Source organism: Brienomyrus brachyistius, chromosome 11 (genome assembly GCF_023856365.1).
Source record: "Brienomyrus brachyistius isolate T26 chromosome 11, BBRACH_0.4, whole genome shotgun sequence".
NCBI classification, from domain to species: Eukaryota; Metazoa; Chordata; class Actinopteri; order Osteoglossiformes; family Mormyridae; genus Brienomyrus; species Brienomyrus brachyistius.
In genome coordinates, this window is record NC_064543.1 from 1287195 (window position 1) to 1300993 (window position 13799).

Genomic DNA, 13799 nt, shown 5'->3' on the forward strand with positions numbered 1-13799 from the left:
CTGGATCGTGCGGCTGCTGCACCTGTAACAGAACATGCATGTATCTGGAGGAAACTTCTAACAGACCGTATAGCCAAAGTAGATGCATGAGAAGAAAAAGCAAGTTAATATTTTGGTAGTGGGATGTAGACTGAAATAATTTTTTTTTTAAATGACAAGAACCGTGCTTTTTTGTAATGATAGTAATGCCCTAAAAACTGAAGATAGCCCTAAGAAAATACTTCTCCATTAGTTATTTTTCTGCCTTTATTCCCTTCAACACCAATGTAAACTTGATGTCAATCAAAAAGCTTCGAACCAATCCTTGTTTTCCAGGGGCCGGCGCCCACAACGGGCGCTTGTACAAAAAAGACCCGAGCGGCGGCGGTCTGACAATCAGACCTATAAACTGCAGCAACCATCGGTCCAGTTGGACGATGCTCCGTTTCTGAAATACATCAGCAATTGTGTGTGATGTCTCGACTTTGTTTATTAGGAAGCGCGGGTCTTTAACCTGATCCCTGATATGCAACTTAATCCAGAACAACTTGGTTTTAGTGAAGGCACCTGGGGCATCGTCCCTGACAAAAAGGATGGTGGATATCAATTGCACTGACATCTTCAACAGGTCTTTCTCGGACCAGGAGAGATTCAGCAGCCTGGAGGACATTGATGTTATTGCCGACGGGACTCCGCTCCTCAGGATCATCATTTCAGTAGTTTATTCTGCTGTATGCGTTGCTGGCTTAGTGGGAAACCTTCTTGTATTTTTCCTTATGAAAGCCAAGCAGGGCAGTAAGAGATCCACAATAAACTTCTTCGTCCTTAACCTGGCTGTTACCGACTTCCAGTTCGTTTTGACTCTGCCCTTCTGGGCTGTAGACACCGCCCTCGACTTCAGCTGGCCGTTTGGCCATGCGATGTGCAAGATCATTCTTTCGGTGACTGTGATGAACATGTACGCCAGCGTCTTCTTCCTCACCGCCATGAGCATCACCCGCTACCGGTCGGTCGCTTCAGTCCCGCGGAGCCGGAGCGGGCGGCTGCGATGCTCGGTGCGCTGGGCGGCCGCGCTGCTCTGGCTCTGCGCTACCGCGGCTACTGCACCAACCTCCATATTTTCCACAGTGACAAGTATAGCCGGGGAAAAGCTGTGCCTTCTTAGGTTCCCCGACGGCCAGTACTGGCTGGCTCTTTACCATCTGCAGAAGATACTTCTGGCATTCGTCTTGCCTCTGCTAATAGTGTCTGCATGCTACCTGCTGCTCCTGCGCTTCATCCGACAGCGAAGCATGAATAGCAGTTATCCCAAGAGGAGATCCAAAGTCACCAAAACCGTCACCATCGTGGTTCTCTCATTCTTCCTCTGCTGGATGCCGAACCATGCCATCACCTTCTGGGGGGTCTTGGTTAAACTGAACATGGCACGCTGGGACTCGGCGTATTACATGGTGCACACCTACCTCTTCCCCCTGTCGGTCTGCTTAGCGCACGTCCACAGCTGCTTAAACCCGCTGCTGTACTGTCTCATGAGGAGGGACTTCAGACGGAAGCTGAAGGATTTGTTCTGGCGAATTTCTTTACCTGTTATACATAATAATAATAACAATAATAATCCAATGCACCCCTTTTCTGACGAATTCCAACCACAACAGGAAAACACACCAAACGTTATTCATCTCAATGTGCTTGCCACCGATCAGTACAGACTATCCACTATTAATGGACAATGGGAAACAGATATAAACAAATGAAATGCGTGTAAATTCATTCAGTATTTAAACGGATAAGCATAGCTGACGGTAACCTTTTGAACAACAGGCTATATTATGTGCCAAACTGTAGACAAATACATGAGTTTGCATTTGAGTCGTTTATTTGTGCTTTTTGGAGCTTTAGCATAAAGTGTTTATCTTGTTTTCTGGAGAAAAAAAAATATTAGGAAGAGCTAGAAAAAATGCTGTAAAGATCGAAGAGCCGAAAACTATGATTGAACTGAATAAATCCATATACTGAATCCAGCCATATTTTCTATCATATACAGGAATTAAACCAAACAGGCTACACACTTAAGTTTTGTATTAAACAATGTTCTCGTATGCTATTAAAGGTTTATAGGCTTACGACAGAGGGACAGATACGCGTTCATGTTTTGTGTAAATTTCGAAAATATCTGACATCATATTCTGCATTAAGTATGATTCAGCTCTAACTGTAAAAGGTGTAACTCTTGAGTGAAACGAATGTAAAGAGAGTCAAAGAAACAAAGCTGCATAATAAAGTTTTTCTTTATCATCCATGTCCACGTGACGCTTTGCTGCTTTTTATTTGCGGTCTTTTCGTTTTCAAACGTTAGACGGACGTAGCAGCTCAGACGCTCTTACTTCCCCCCACTCATCGATTTACTCACCTTAAAAAGTATAATATTGCCATTTGCGCGGATGATATAACGTGCCGTTCGACTAACAGCGAAATGATTCAGCTTCAATTGTTAGGCTGCTAGACTGCGACACGGACTGCAGGCGTTAATTAGGCATGTCTTTAATAAAGCAGACTTACCGGTGCTGAAAAACACTAAAACAAAACAGAGATTGGAACAGTATGCAATCATAATTTTACTTAAATTAGGTTTTAATTGTGACATAATATGTTTAACCGACAATAAAAAGTTTTTTTAGGACTTATTTTGCCGCACAAAAGCATAGCTGGCTGGGCCGTGCCGAGACTTTTCGCGGGGCAGGTAAAATGGCAATGCCAGGTAAAACCTCTGGGGGGGCTCGGTCCCTGTGCCGCAACGGTCTTTATAATTAACTAATAACCTATAATTTGCATTGAGCTAAACTGTATGTTACTTTTAATTTTATATAAACTGAATTTGGGGCGGCATGGTGGTATAGCGGTTAGCACTGTTGCCTCACACCTCTGGGATCCGTTTTGAAGTCTCTGCCAGGGTTCCATGTGTGTGGAGTTTGCATGTTCTCTGTGTCATTGTGGGGTTTCCTCCCGGTACTTTGGTTTCCCCCCATGGTCTAAAAACATGCTGAAACTAATAGCATTTGCCAAATTGCCCAAAGGTGTGTGTGTGTGAGAGAGAGTGTCCTGTTGGTGCTCTGTGATGGGTTGGCACCCATACTGGGTTGGTGCACTGTGATCGCTTGGCACCCATCCTGGGTTGGTGCCCTGTGATGGCTTGGCACCCATCCTGCGTTGTTCCCAGCCTTGTGCCCATAAGCCCCTGACCTCCTGCAACCCTGAATCTGATGAACAGTCTCAGAAAATAGATAAAATGAAGATATTGTTGACACTCTTTAAATACTATCAGCAGTTTAATCAGTGCTGGCAGAAGCCCTCATGATGCCTGAGCATCTGCTCCTTTTGCTGGGACAATTGAAAGCATCCAGTGTAATTACATAAATATACTGAACATGAGTCAAACCCTGCTGAGCAAAGCTACACAGCTCTCCGGGGCCTCTGAACCACCACTCCCTACATAGGCTACAGTCTTCTGCTTTTTCCTTGACCTGCCAAATCAGGAGCCTCTCCTGTAAATCTTCCAATTCAGTCTTTTTCAGTCTTTTTCGTTACAGCCAAGGCTGGACTCCTACAACAATGTGTCACATGTTGCTTTACACTGATTGTAATACATTTATCTTTTAACAATGAATAATCTTTTAACAACATCTCATCACTTAAGCATCATCACTCCCTCAACCATTCACCATCATTGTTTTCTCCCTTAATCCACACCCCTAAGTGATAAGATTGTCAATCATTTCTTTTCACTGTCTGGCGAACTCAGACAATTCCCTTCTCTCCAGTAGCAAATCTTAGCAACTCCAGCTGGGTTACCCATTTCTTAGCTTCAGGGATGACAATATGTTTGATCTTACATAGATAATTGATTACATTATGATGATTACATTATGATGATTACATTATGAGTATTTAGCATGCTTTTTGATAATATCCAAATGATTACATTTTCTTACTGTTTCTCAGTACTAAATAATATTTCGTGCTTAGAATAACGACCTTTCTGAGGTTAAGCCGTTTATTGTTCGTTTGAAGATCTACCTTCCCAGAGAGCTGCAGTTTTACCACTAACTGACCAATTACTAGTCAAAATTGACGGTATCTAGACGATGAAACAAAAATTATTCATATCCAAATATGAGAATCAACCAGAGTGAGATTTTCAGCTTCAGACAAGTCTTCAGACAAGCCAGATGTGTGAGAGTCTGAAAGGGTGAGCAGCACGCCAGATGCGTGAGAGTCTGAAAGGGTGAGCGTCACGCCAGATGTGTGAGAGTCTGAAAGGGTGAGCAGCACGCCAGATGGAGTACGAAGGCCAGCATACTTAGATGGAGGCATCCTTGCCAAACCTCTCAATTCTTTGACTAAAAATAGCCCAAGGTATTAGTGTGTCATTTACATATGACCCAAGGTTGCAGAATGCTAAATAATTACTTCAATTAAAATATTTCACAGCGCAGTTATTGTTCCTTAAAGACCATGTAACATTTTTCAGTAGTGCGTATCCATAGGCTCACTTGCTTTACAAGCGAACACCTGTATTCTGCTCTTCACAGCTGGCTGTTCTTAGCCCATCTCAATAAACCAAGGGATTTGTGAGTGCATAGATGCACTTCAGATTTCTTGGTTTCTTGCCCTTTTTGCCTGTCATTTGTTAATTAACTTTTAGTTAATTTATTGTCAGCAATAGCACCGAGAAACTGCAAATTCAATGTTGTCTAGACATGTGCAGTGACAGTCATATGTGTGCAGTTATAATAAAGGTATTCTATTCTATTCTATTCTATTCTATTCTATTCTATTCTATTCTATTCTATTCTAGTGTTACATTGACTTATTGCTGAATTGTGAATGCCAGTTATTATTACCAAATGTCTTCATTAAAAATCCCTGGCCGACAATGTTCACAGAATCATACATTGAATATGATAAATTGTAAATAAACCACTAACAATAAATACAATGTGATAACTGAGAATAGTCACCGGTACAGAGTGGGAGCCAATGGGAAAGCAAAGGGAGGCCCCAGACAGAATAGCGCCCCTCCCCTCCCCATTTTCATTGGCTCTGAACGACGTCAATCATTGAATCCGGAATATAACTATGTAATTTTAGTAATTCCCAGTATTTACCACCAGGATTGGATGAATAGAGTATTATGCTATCTTAAATATTCAGGTCCCAACCTATTTATCGCCCTCTAGGTTTCCAGGAGAAATAGTTTAGTCGTTAGTTGCAGGCCGGGGGCATTTCGAAGTTACACAACTGCTTCCTGGGCAAAGGTGAAAGGTGTTATGAGTGTACTGATAGACCTGGGGAAGGGAAAAGGAATAACAACTACAACACTGACATAAATCCGTCTGTCGGTGAACGACTGACAAGAAACTGAAGCATCGCTGTAGCGGAATGAAACGCAAGCGCGTCCCGATCCGCGGGCTTTGATCGCACGCGCACCCGCCAGCGCCGCCCGTCTTCTCTCACTTTTCGCCCCGCGCGCTAGCTCGTGAGCCTTCCGCATCATTAAGAGCTTATCTGGAATATCTCCAAAGGTTAATTTTATCCCTGTTTTATATAATTTTATTTCTGTTTGTTGAAAACTGCGGGACAGTTCTGGGAAGGCGGCGAAGCTTTTGTTTCAGGCGGAGCGAACACGGAAGAGCCGGAGAGCAGCCGGCTGCCTGGCTGCTGTCCGACCGCCGGGGGACGCGGGCATTCGGCGGCTCACCAGCACTGCAATGCTTTCGCCTCAGCGCAAGGGCTCGCGTTAGGTTTTTAATGGGAGGCGGCCTGAGTAGTGCTGAAGCCAGCGGACTATTCTTACGACGAAGGCGGAGGTGCCGGCGACCGGGCGGGCCGGAATGGATTCGCTGGCCGGCTATGTGTACAAGGCGGCTAGCGAGGGCCGGGTCCTGACGCTGGCCGCCCTGCTGCTGAACCACTCGGAGGCTGAGACCCGGTACCTGCTCAGCTACGTGACCCAGCACGCAGGCCAGCGCTCCACGCCGCTCATCATCGCCGCTCGCAACGGCCACGCCAAGGTGGTCAGGCTGCTCCTGGACCACTATGGGGTGGATACGGAGCAAACTGGCACTGTCAGATTCGATGGGTTGGTAGTATTTTTTTTAGTTTAAAATGCACTTTCAACACCTATCATGCCTATCAAAACTTAAGTTTGCGAAATTAATTCACGGTTTACCCTTTGAGTCACAGGTGCTTCCGTGGGGTGCATTTTTAAAATAGTATATTGGAAACTTGTACACAAATACCTTGTAAGTTATGTTTATGAAGGATTACACGTTCGCCATTCAGGTACAGCAGAAGCATAGACTGATCTGCCTGGTTGATTGTTAAACAGGAACTGTCTGTCTTTTCCTTTTGATTCTCAGGTATGTGATAGATGGTGCTACAGCCCTGTGGTGTGCAGCAGGGGCCGGTCACTTTGAGGTGGTCCACCTCCTGGTTTTACACAAGGCCAACGTGAACCATACGACGGTCACCAAGTCCACGCCCCTGCGGGCCGCCTGCTTCGATGGGCGCCTGGCCATCGTGCGTTACCTCGTGGACCACCATGCCGACATCAGCATCGCCAACAAGTACGACAACACCTGCCTGATGATCGCTGCCTACAAGGGCCATGCGGACGTAGTTCGCTTCTTGCTGGAGCGGGGGGCCGACCCAAACGCCAGGGCCCACTGCGGGGCCACGGCTCTGCACTTTGCCGCGGAGGCAGGCCACCTGGACATCGTGAAGGAGCTTGTGAGCTACCAGGCTGCCATGGTGGTCAATGGCCACGGCATGACTCCGCTGAAGGTCGCGGCCGAAAGCTGCAAGGCCGACGTGGTAGAGCTGCTTCTCTCCCATGCCGACTGCGACCCCAAGAGCCGCATCGAGGCCCTGGAGCTGCTGGGCGCCTCCTTCGCCAACGACCGCGAGAACTATGACATCCTCAAGACGTACCACTACCTGTACCTTGCCATGCTGGAGCGTCACCGGGATTCGTCCCGTGTCATCCCCAAGGAGGTACTGCCACCCATCGAGGCGTACGGGAGGCGCAGGGAGTGCCAGACCCCACAGGAGCTGGAGGCCATCAGGCAGGACCGTGACGCCCTGCACATGGAGGGGCTGATCGTACGTGAGAGAATCTTGGGGTCAGACAACATCGACGTCTCACATCCTATCATCTACCGCGGCGCCGTTTATGCCGACAACATGGAGTTCGACCAGTGCATCCGCCTGTGGCTGCATGCATTGCACCTGCGCCAGAAGGGCAACCGCAACACCCACAAGGACCTGCTGCGCTTTGCCCAGGTCTTCTCTCAGATGATCCACCTGAACGAGCCGGTGAAGGCACGCGACGTGGAGCTAGTGCTGCGCTGCAGTGTGCTGGAGATCGAGCGCAGCATGGCCCGCCTGGAGACCTCGCAGGACCCCGACGTGCCCTCAGCCGTCGACAACTATGAGTCCAACATTTTCACCTTCCTCTACCTGGTGTGCATCTCCACTAAGACGCAGTGCAGCGATGAGGAGCGGGCACGCATCAACAAGCAGATCTACAACCTGATCCAACTGGACCCGCGCTCACGGGACGGCTCGTCACTGCTGCACCTGGCCATCAGCTCCAGCACGCCCGTGGATGACTTCCACACCAACGATGTGTGCAGCTTTCCCAGCGCGCAGGTCACGAAGCTGCTACTGGACTGCGGGGCCCAGGTAAACGCTGTGGACCAGGAGGGGAACAGCCCCCTGCACATCATCGTGCAGTACAACCGGCCCATCAGTGACTTCCTCACGCTGCACGCCATCATCATCAGCCTGGTGGAGGCTGGGGCACACACTGACATGACCAACAAACAGAAGAAGACCCCGCTGGACAAGAGCACCACGGGCGTCTCGGAGATCCTCCTGAAAACTCAGATGAAGATCAGCCTGAAGTGCCTGGCAGCGCGTGCTGTGCAGCAACACCGCATCAGCTACCGCAACCAAATCCCCAAAACCCTGGAGGAGTTTGTGCAGTTTCACTGATGGAGAACAAACTCTTTTTAAAATTAATTCAAATGGTGCTGGGGCTGGTAATATTTTATCAAAATCTGCATTGTTTAATAACATGCTTTATTTTATGATGGATTGGGGGAGGGGGGTTGTTTTTATTGAACCAAGTACCAGGTCTCTTTAATACCATGATCTCAGCGATGCCACTTTTTTGCATACCAAACATACCAAGACGGTGAGTAACATCACTCTGTGGATAGTTTTGTTTACCGGTGAAACCTAACAGCTCACCTCTGAGTGGGTGTAAACGTCACATTGGGTGTTAACAAAATCCAAACAAGTGCTCAGACACAGTCATCCTGCTTCCACTCCGTGCAAAGCAAAGGCCTTGTGTGATGGGTTTTAATGTGAATGTGTTTTTCTACATTGCTTTGCAGAAAAACTGTTGCTTATTAAAACTGTGGCTTGGCATGAAAATAGTATGGCGCTATTCGGGGCCGATTTGTTTTGGTTAGTTTGGGTTAATTTAGGTGAGGGCAAGCCTGTGTTATGGCCAGCCCCACACAAGGGGAGTGTGTGTGCGTTCTGTGGCTGTGCGGGAATATCAGCCTACGTGGGAGAGCATGTTTGTATTTTGAAAGAAAAAAAATGAATGTACTGATCACAGCCAATTTCACGTTACTGTCTACATATTTTCCTTTAGGTAAATAATTTTCAATGGTTGCAAAGGTTGAATCTTTGGCATTTCTGTTCATTCTGGTACTTGTTCTTTGATGTTTTAATTATGAAATGTTTGGTTGCCATTTTTCTCAAGACTGGTCTTGAATACAGAGCACAGCTGTCTTCATGCTCAATTGATGGAAACAGATTTTTGTATACATCTAGATTGCACTTTATTCTTGTTTTTTTGGTAACCTATATATATATATATATATTTAAGATTGAAAGGTATTTTGATTCAAATTTGTAAAACCCTCGCAGGAAGACCTCAAAGCTAAGATTCATCCCCTTTCATACTGCTTGTGCACCTCACTTCTTAAGGTTGTCCGATTATGCTTTGAAAAAACACCTGAATGTTTTCTGAAAAGAGGATTCATGTTGTGCTTTAACATGAAAAACTGAAATGGCAGACATTTAGGTGACAGCTGTGCTGCAGAGGTCTGGCTCTGTGTCATCAGAGACGCTGCGTCCATTAGGGCCTCCAGCACAGGAGCCACAAGGGCTGGGCGGGGCGGGGGCTTGACTCATATTTATTCTCATTTTGTAACTTGGGCTGTGGTGTTTTTTTCACAGGTCATTACCAGAAATTAAAAAATGGAAAGATGAAGATGTCTCTTACTAACTGAAATGTCTTTAAGGATCCAAAAGCGGTTGATGTCGTTTTCTTCTTCCCGTTGTTGAGATGTCAAATGCCATCCATTGTTGGGGGATAATTAACAGGCACTAATTCTTGGTGTCCTAGGTTCCCCAGTTCGGTGTTTGACGCTATGCAATTGTCGTCATTTATGGAGTATGAGAAATACAGAATTTAAAGGAAAGGAGTCCTCTGCTATCATGGCGTACTTTGTGATTAAGATAAAAATCACAATTAAAAGACACCCATTTAAGGTGTATGGTGTTCAAGTGCAACAGACCTATAACAGAGTCAGGCTACATTCAGTCTGCCAGATTAGTATACAAATTAAAACAATTAGGGGCACATTAAATACTTTTACATTTTTATATTCCAAGTTATTAACATACATATTGAGAACGTGGGCAAGATAAAGAATAAATATTTAACATTGTTTTGCTTGACTGCACAAATTTGTGGTTAAGCGGGTATGGCATGGATGATCTTCCAGAAATCCAAAGGCTGTGTCCATCAAAAAATCAACTGGTTTAACTGTGTTCAATGTGCATATCCTTTCTAGTTAAAGGGTATTTGTTGTGTGAAGCGTTTTGGTACAAACTAACTCGCCAGAAACAGGAAAGCTACGCCGCAGTGCTTGTGGAAGTAAAAAAATGTATAAAAGGTACCTGGCTATTTACAAAATTCAAGTTTATACATCGTAAAAGTGCATCTACATGTAAGCATGATCTGCAAAGTCTTCGCAGCTTATTAATACATTGTTACAAATCAGGTAGGTGAGAATGTAAAAACCAATTTAAGAAACTAGGAAACTACTCGTCATCCACTGAGAGGTATCTGTTACTAAAAAGGGGAGATCTGGATACCAGTATTCTCAGGGCTATCGACGGGGAACATTGCAATTTCGTGCACTTTCCTTGTGCTGAAGACACTGTGGCCTTCTGATTGCACAGCAGAAAGGCCTGCAGTTTAGTCCAGTGCCCGTCTTCAGTCCACTGCAGTGTGGCCATGTGCTCCTTCTGGTAGGGCCCTCATTTGTTCACTCCTTTCAGCAATGAACTGCTTTTCTCCCACCAGTTGTAGAAGGATCATAAGGGGTTCTGCTCCACACATGGACACAAATGTGAAAGGAGGGAGGTCACCATCCTCAGAAGGGCGTTTCATAAATTACCTCCTGATTTGTCAGGACAAATTACAGCCTCCTCACAATCGCAGAAACACTTCCTCTGTAGCTGAGGTAATGAGGATCCGACCCCATGAGATTCTGGTGAAGGGAATACAGTATGGGTGGGAGCTGATTGGTGCAGAGGTGAAAAGAGGCGGGCTGAGCTGCGCATGTCTGGCTGTTTCTGGGTCAGCAGTGAGTCTTGGTGGAGGACCAGTTCTCCCAGTGCACAAAAAGCAGTTGCGTCTCATATGGACTCAGAGCTGTCGGCGGACTCTGTTTTGGATGGTCCCTGAGTGTTGGGCCAGCTTGTTCCCGGGATGCGGGCTCTGTTACCGCTCTTCCGCCGCCTTCCCGTTGGCCTCCTGTTCCTCCTCCCGCCGTTTCTGCCTCTGGAAGAACCCGAGCTGGGAGGACGGGGGGTGGGGGTGCGAGGAAATAAAGTGAAGGAACCGTGACGCTGTTACGGTAACCTTTCCACTCCAGTGCAGCCTGCCTTACCTTCCACAGGGCCAAGATGAGCAGGGCCAGCAGTAAGAGCCCCCCCAGGGTACTCCCAACTATGATCCATACGGGAACACGATGATCCTCCTCTTTTCTAACCTCCAGAATTATCTGAGGTGGCAAGGAAGGGACCCCAAAGGTAATCAAGGTTTAACTGGATTTGACAGTGTTTTGTCTGTGCAAGTGTTACAAGGATAAAACATCGTTTCAAAACGATATTTTATATGCCGTTCAAAGAATTTATCCCATTTCATTGTTTTACCACACACTCTGGGGAATAAAATGAATATGTTCAAGCCTAGAGACAGAAAATGGTTCTTCCATATATAGCCATTCTGCAGGAATTGCAGCTGAAGCACAGATTTGATACTGCTGCCCTTTTTTGTCCTTGGGGCAAACAGAGGCCCGCAGTGCTGAGGTAAGTGACTGCTGTTAGCTACTACTCTCCAAAAGGTGGCAGCACAGAGCAGCCTATCTGAAAATAGTAGAGCTTTCTCCTGGCATCCTTGGTCCTTAAGCTTAGCGATATGTGCTGTGCAGTCAGACAGACGCCAGACTAAAACAAGCTGCAGCTAGATTAACAGTGTGTGTGTGTGTGTGTGTGTGTCGACGACACCGAAACCCAAGCCATTCTGACATAAAGCTTCAGGCACTTACGTGCCGCACTGGCTTGTCTTCTAGCAGGAACATGGGGCTGGATGGACTTAGCTCTATGGATGCTGTGGTCACCACTTCCATGCTCCTGAACTTCAGCTGTCGGGACAAGTTTGAGAGCAAGTCAGCTCAGCCAGCAGGGGGCGGTAGTGGGTCCTCCAATTAAAGGAGTGAGCTGGGGACTCACAGAACTCAGACTGTCCAGGAGCAACAGGCCGCCGATTGTTATGGTGACCCCTCTGTAGGCCGGCAGGCTGACGCTGCACTGTACGGGCACCGGTACACTGTCGGACACGTTCTGCGGGCAGGACGCAGAACGCTAACAGCTTGCAGAACACAGGAACGAGAGGGTCATTATAGCTAAAAATAAGAGTCAACTGAGGCTTTACCAGCTGTGGGGAAAGGTCCTCGGGGGGGTCCTGACCCTGCGTCACATTATGAGGGGGGATGCAGCGAGCACCGTCTGTCTGATGGAAGCCAAGGTCTCGTTAGGAGATGCTCCTCGCAAGGGAGCAAACGCGAGCCCCGGCTACAGCGAACGGCTTCCTTTCCATGTCAAGATGTTTGGAACACATGAGGCGCCCATTAACTCTGGAGTTAAATGGTGGGGGGGGGGGGGGGGCTGGCTGGAGCAGTAGGGCTTCCCAATTCCATGTGCCAAGGCCTGCGATAATGACATTTCCATTGTTTCTGAGCCGTTCCTTGGAAAGCGGTTAAAGGGGAATCGCAGCTGCGATGCTCAGGGGGAAGCGGCTATGGGGCTGACAGAGCGCAGCGTTTGATGCAGCAGCAGCACAGTCAGTCAGGAGGCGCGTAAGCAGCATGTGGGTCTCTCACCTGATCGATGTGGAAGTCACTTATCTGTAAAACTGGCATCTTACTCTTCACCACCTGGGGCAGTTCAATGCTGAGATGCAGGTTTCTCACAGGGAAATAGCCCAGATTCTGTATCTATGGTGAGCAAGGAGCACAGATAAGAAAAGCATTAGTAGGCTAGTATCAGAGAAATGGACATCATCATTCCATTCTCTAACCACTCAGCCTGCTCTGGGTCGTGGGCCCTGCTGGCTCTCCCAGGCAGTGTACTGCATGTCGTGGTTCACCCTAGACGCCAGTCCATCACACATACACACACTTACACTCAATGGGCGATTCAGCCTAATTGCATGTCTTTGGACTGCAGGGGGAAACTTGATAACCCAGAGGAATATAAATGCAAGAAGAAATGCAAACTCCGCAAACACAGAACTGGGAGGGGGGGGGGGGATTTGAACCCACAACCCTTGAGGTGCAAGCTGGACAAGCTAATCGCAGAGCAGCAATTCATATACAGTTCAGAAGTGCTGGTGCCAAAGATGCGGCGGAATATCTGAAGCATCGGCTGCAGAACCAGCGAAACCAGTTTTAGCCAGTTCCTTCGTGTTGTTCAGCGGGTAGGAAGCACTGACCTGGAAGGTGAAGTTAAAGGGGGCCCTCCTGCTGGTGGGCTTCTCCAAGGCACGCTCACTTTTAATCTCACACCGAGAGGGGGAGGAGTCCCTGCGAACAGGGGAGGGGGAGATGGGTGTTACCACCCACAAGCTCAGCGTGGAAGGACTTTGCAGTGTGTCTTGGAGACTTATTGGTATTTGACTGCAATGAGGAAGACTGCAAGGTGATAAGACAGCAAACCTTGTAAAAAGAAGGTCGGCCTCATATCTCAGCTGGTGATATATGTCATTGTAATTGTCAGCCATGTTGACTTCCTCCCCGTCACTGCAGAGGACAAATGGGCCCACGTTTTTGGACGTGCTACTGCTTAATTTCACAGTGAGGCATAATACAATGAGACGTATCTGAAGGGTGATGAATACCCATTCAGCATTAGAGGTGCTTTTCCAAGCATAGCTTATCGATTCTAGATCAACAGATACAATAGATTGCCTATATATCGTATTGTTAGGCTGCCATATGATGATGTTGGCATTATTCGCTTCCGGGAGCGAGCTGGTCTCACCTGGCTGCCTCCAGCATCACCCGTACGTGTTCGAGGAACACTGAGTGGCTAAACTCAAACTCCAGCCGGAAAGATACCTGCATCAGAAGGTCAGAGGGTCAGAAATCGGAGGCGGAGCGTCACGCGCT

General features: G+C 47.2%; 3 protein-coding genes across 4 annotated transcripts in view; 2 read left to right on the plus strand and 1 right to left on the minus strand.

Annotated features, from left to right (window-relative positions):
- Positions 1-391: 391 nt before the first annotated feature.
- Positions 392-2038, plus strand: LOC125751360 (relaxin-3 receptor 1-like). Its single transcript, XM_049030054.1, has one exon. The coding sequence runs from the start codon at positions 573-575 to the stop codon at positions 1731-1733; it is 1161 nt and encodes a 386-aa protein (XP_048886011.1). The 5' UTR covers positions 392-572; the 3' UTR covers positions 1734-2038.
- Positions 2039-5133: 3095 nt separating this feature from the next.
- Positions 5134-9542, plus strand: fem1b (fem-1 homolog b). The gene is made up of 2 exons (XM_049030051.1): positions 5134-6118; positions 6399-9542. The coding sequence occupies exons 1-2, from the start codon at positions 5871-5873 to the stop codon at positions 8032-8034; spliced, it is 1884 nt and encodes a 627-aa protein (XP_048886008.1). The 5' UTR covers positions 5134-5870; the 3' UTR covers positions 8035-9542.
- Positions 9543-9707: 165 nt separating this feature from the next.
- LOC125751357 (integrin alpha-11-like) overlaps positions 9708-13799 on the minus strand; it is a 40857-nt gene continuing 36765 nt past the window's right edge. Inside the window, exons 22-30 of one of the 2 annotated variants that reach the window (XM_049030048.1) lie at positions 13672-13748; positions 13347-13430; positions 13124-13214; positions 12513-12626; positions 12065-12142; positions 11863-11973; positions 11679-11774; positions 11019-11132; positions 9708-10924 (exon numbers count right to left, since the gene is read on the minus strand). In XM_049030048.1, the coding sequence (XP_048886005.1) occupies positions 10850-10924; positions 11019-11132; positions 11679-11774; positions 11863-11973; positions 12065-12142; positions 12513-12626; positions 13124-13214; positions 13347-13430; positions 13672-13748 (840 nt within the window). In that variant the 3' untranslated portion in view covers positions 9708-10849. Of the gene's footprint in view, positions 10925-11018; positions 11133-11678; positions 11775-11862; positions 11974-12064; positions 12143-12512; positions 12627-13123; positions 13215-13346; positions 13431-13671; positions 13749-13799 lie in introns of those variants that run through there. The other variant, XM_049030049.1, reaches the window with a different exon arrangement.

Excerpts from the sequence above, each read along its gene's own strand:
- LOC125751360 (XM_049030054.1), top strand. The coding sequence starts at position 573 with ATGGTGGATATCAATTGCACTGACATCTTCAACAGGTCTTTCTCGGAC.
- fem1b (XM_049030051.1), top strand. The coding sequence starts at position 5,871 with ATGGATTCGCTGGCCGGCTATGTGTACAAGGCGGCTAGCGAGGGCCGG. Across the intron at positions 6,119-6,398 it reads GGCACTGTCAGATTCGATGG|GTATGTGATAGATGGTGCTA; the intron begins GTTGGTAGTATT and ends TTTGATTCTCAG.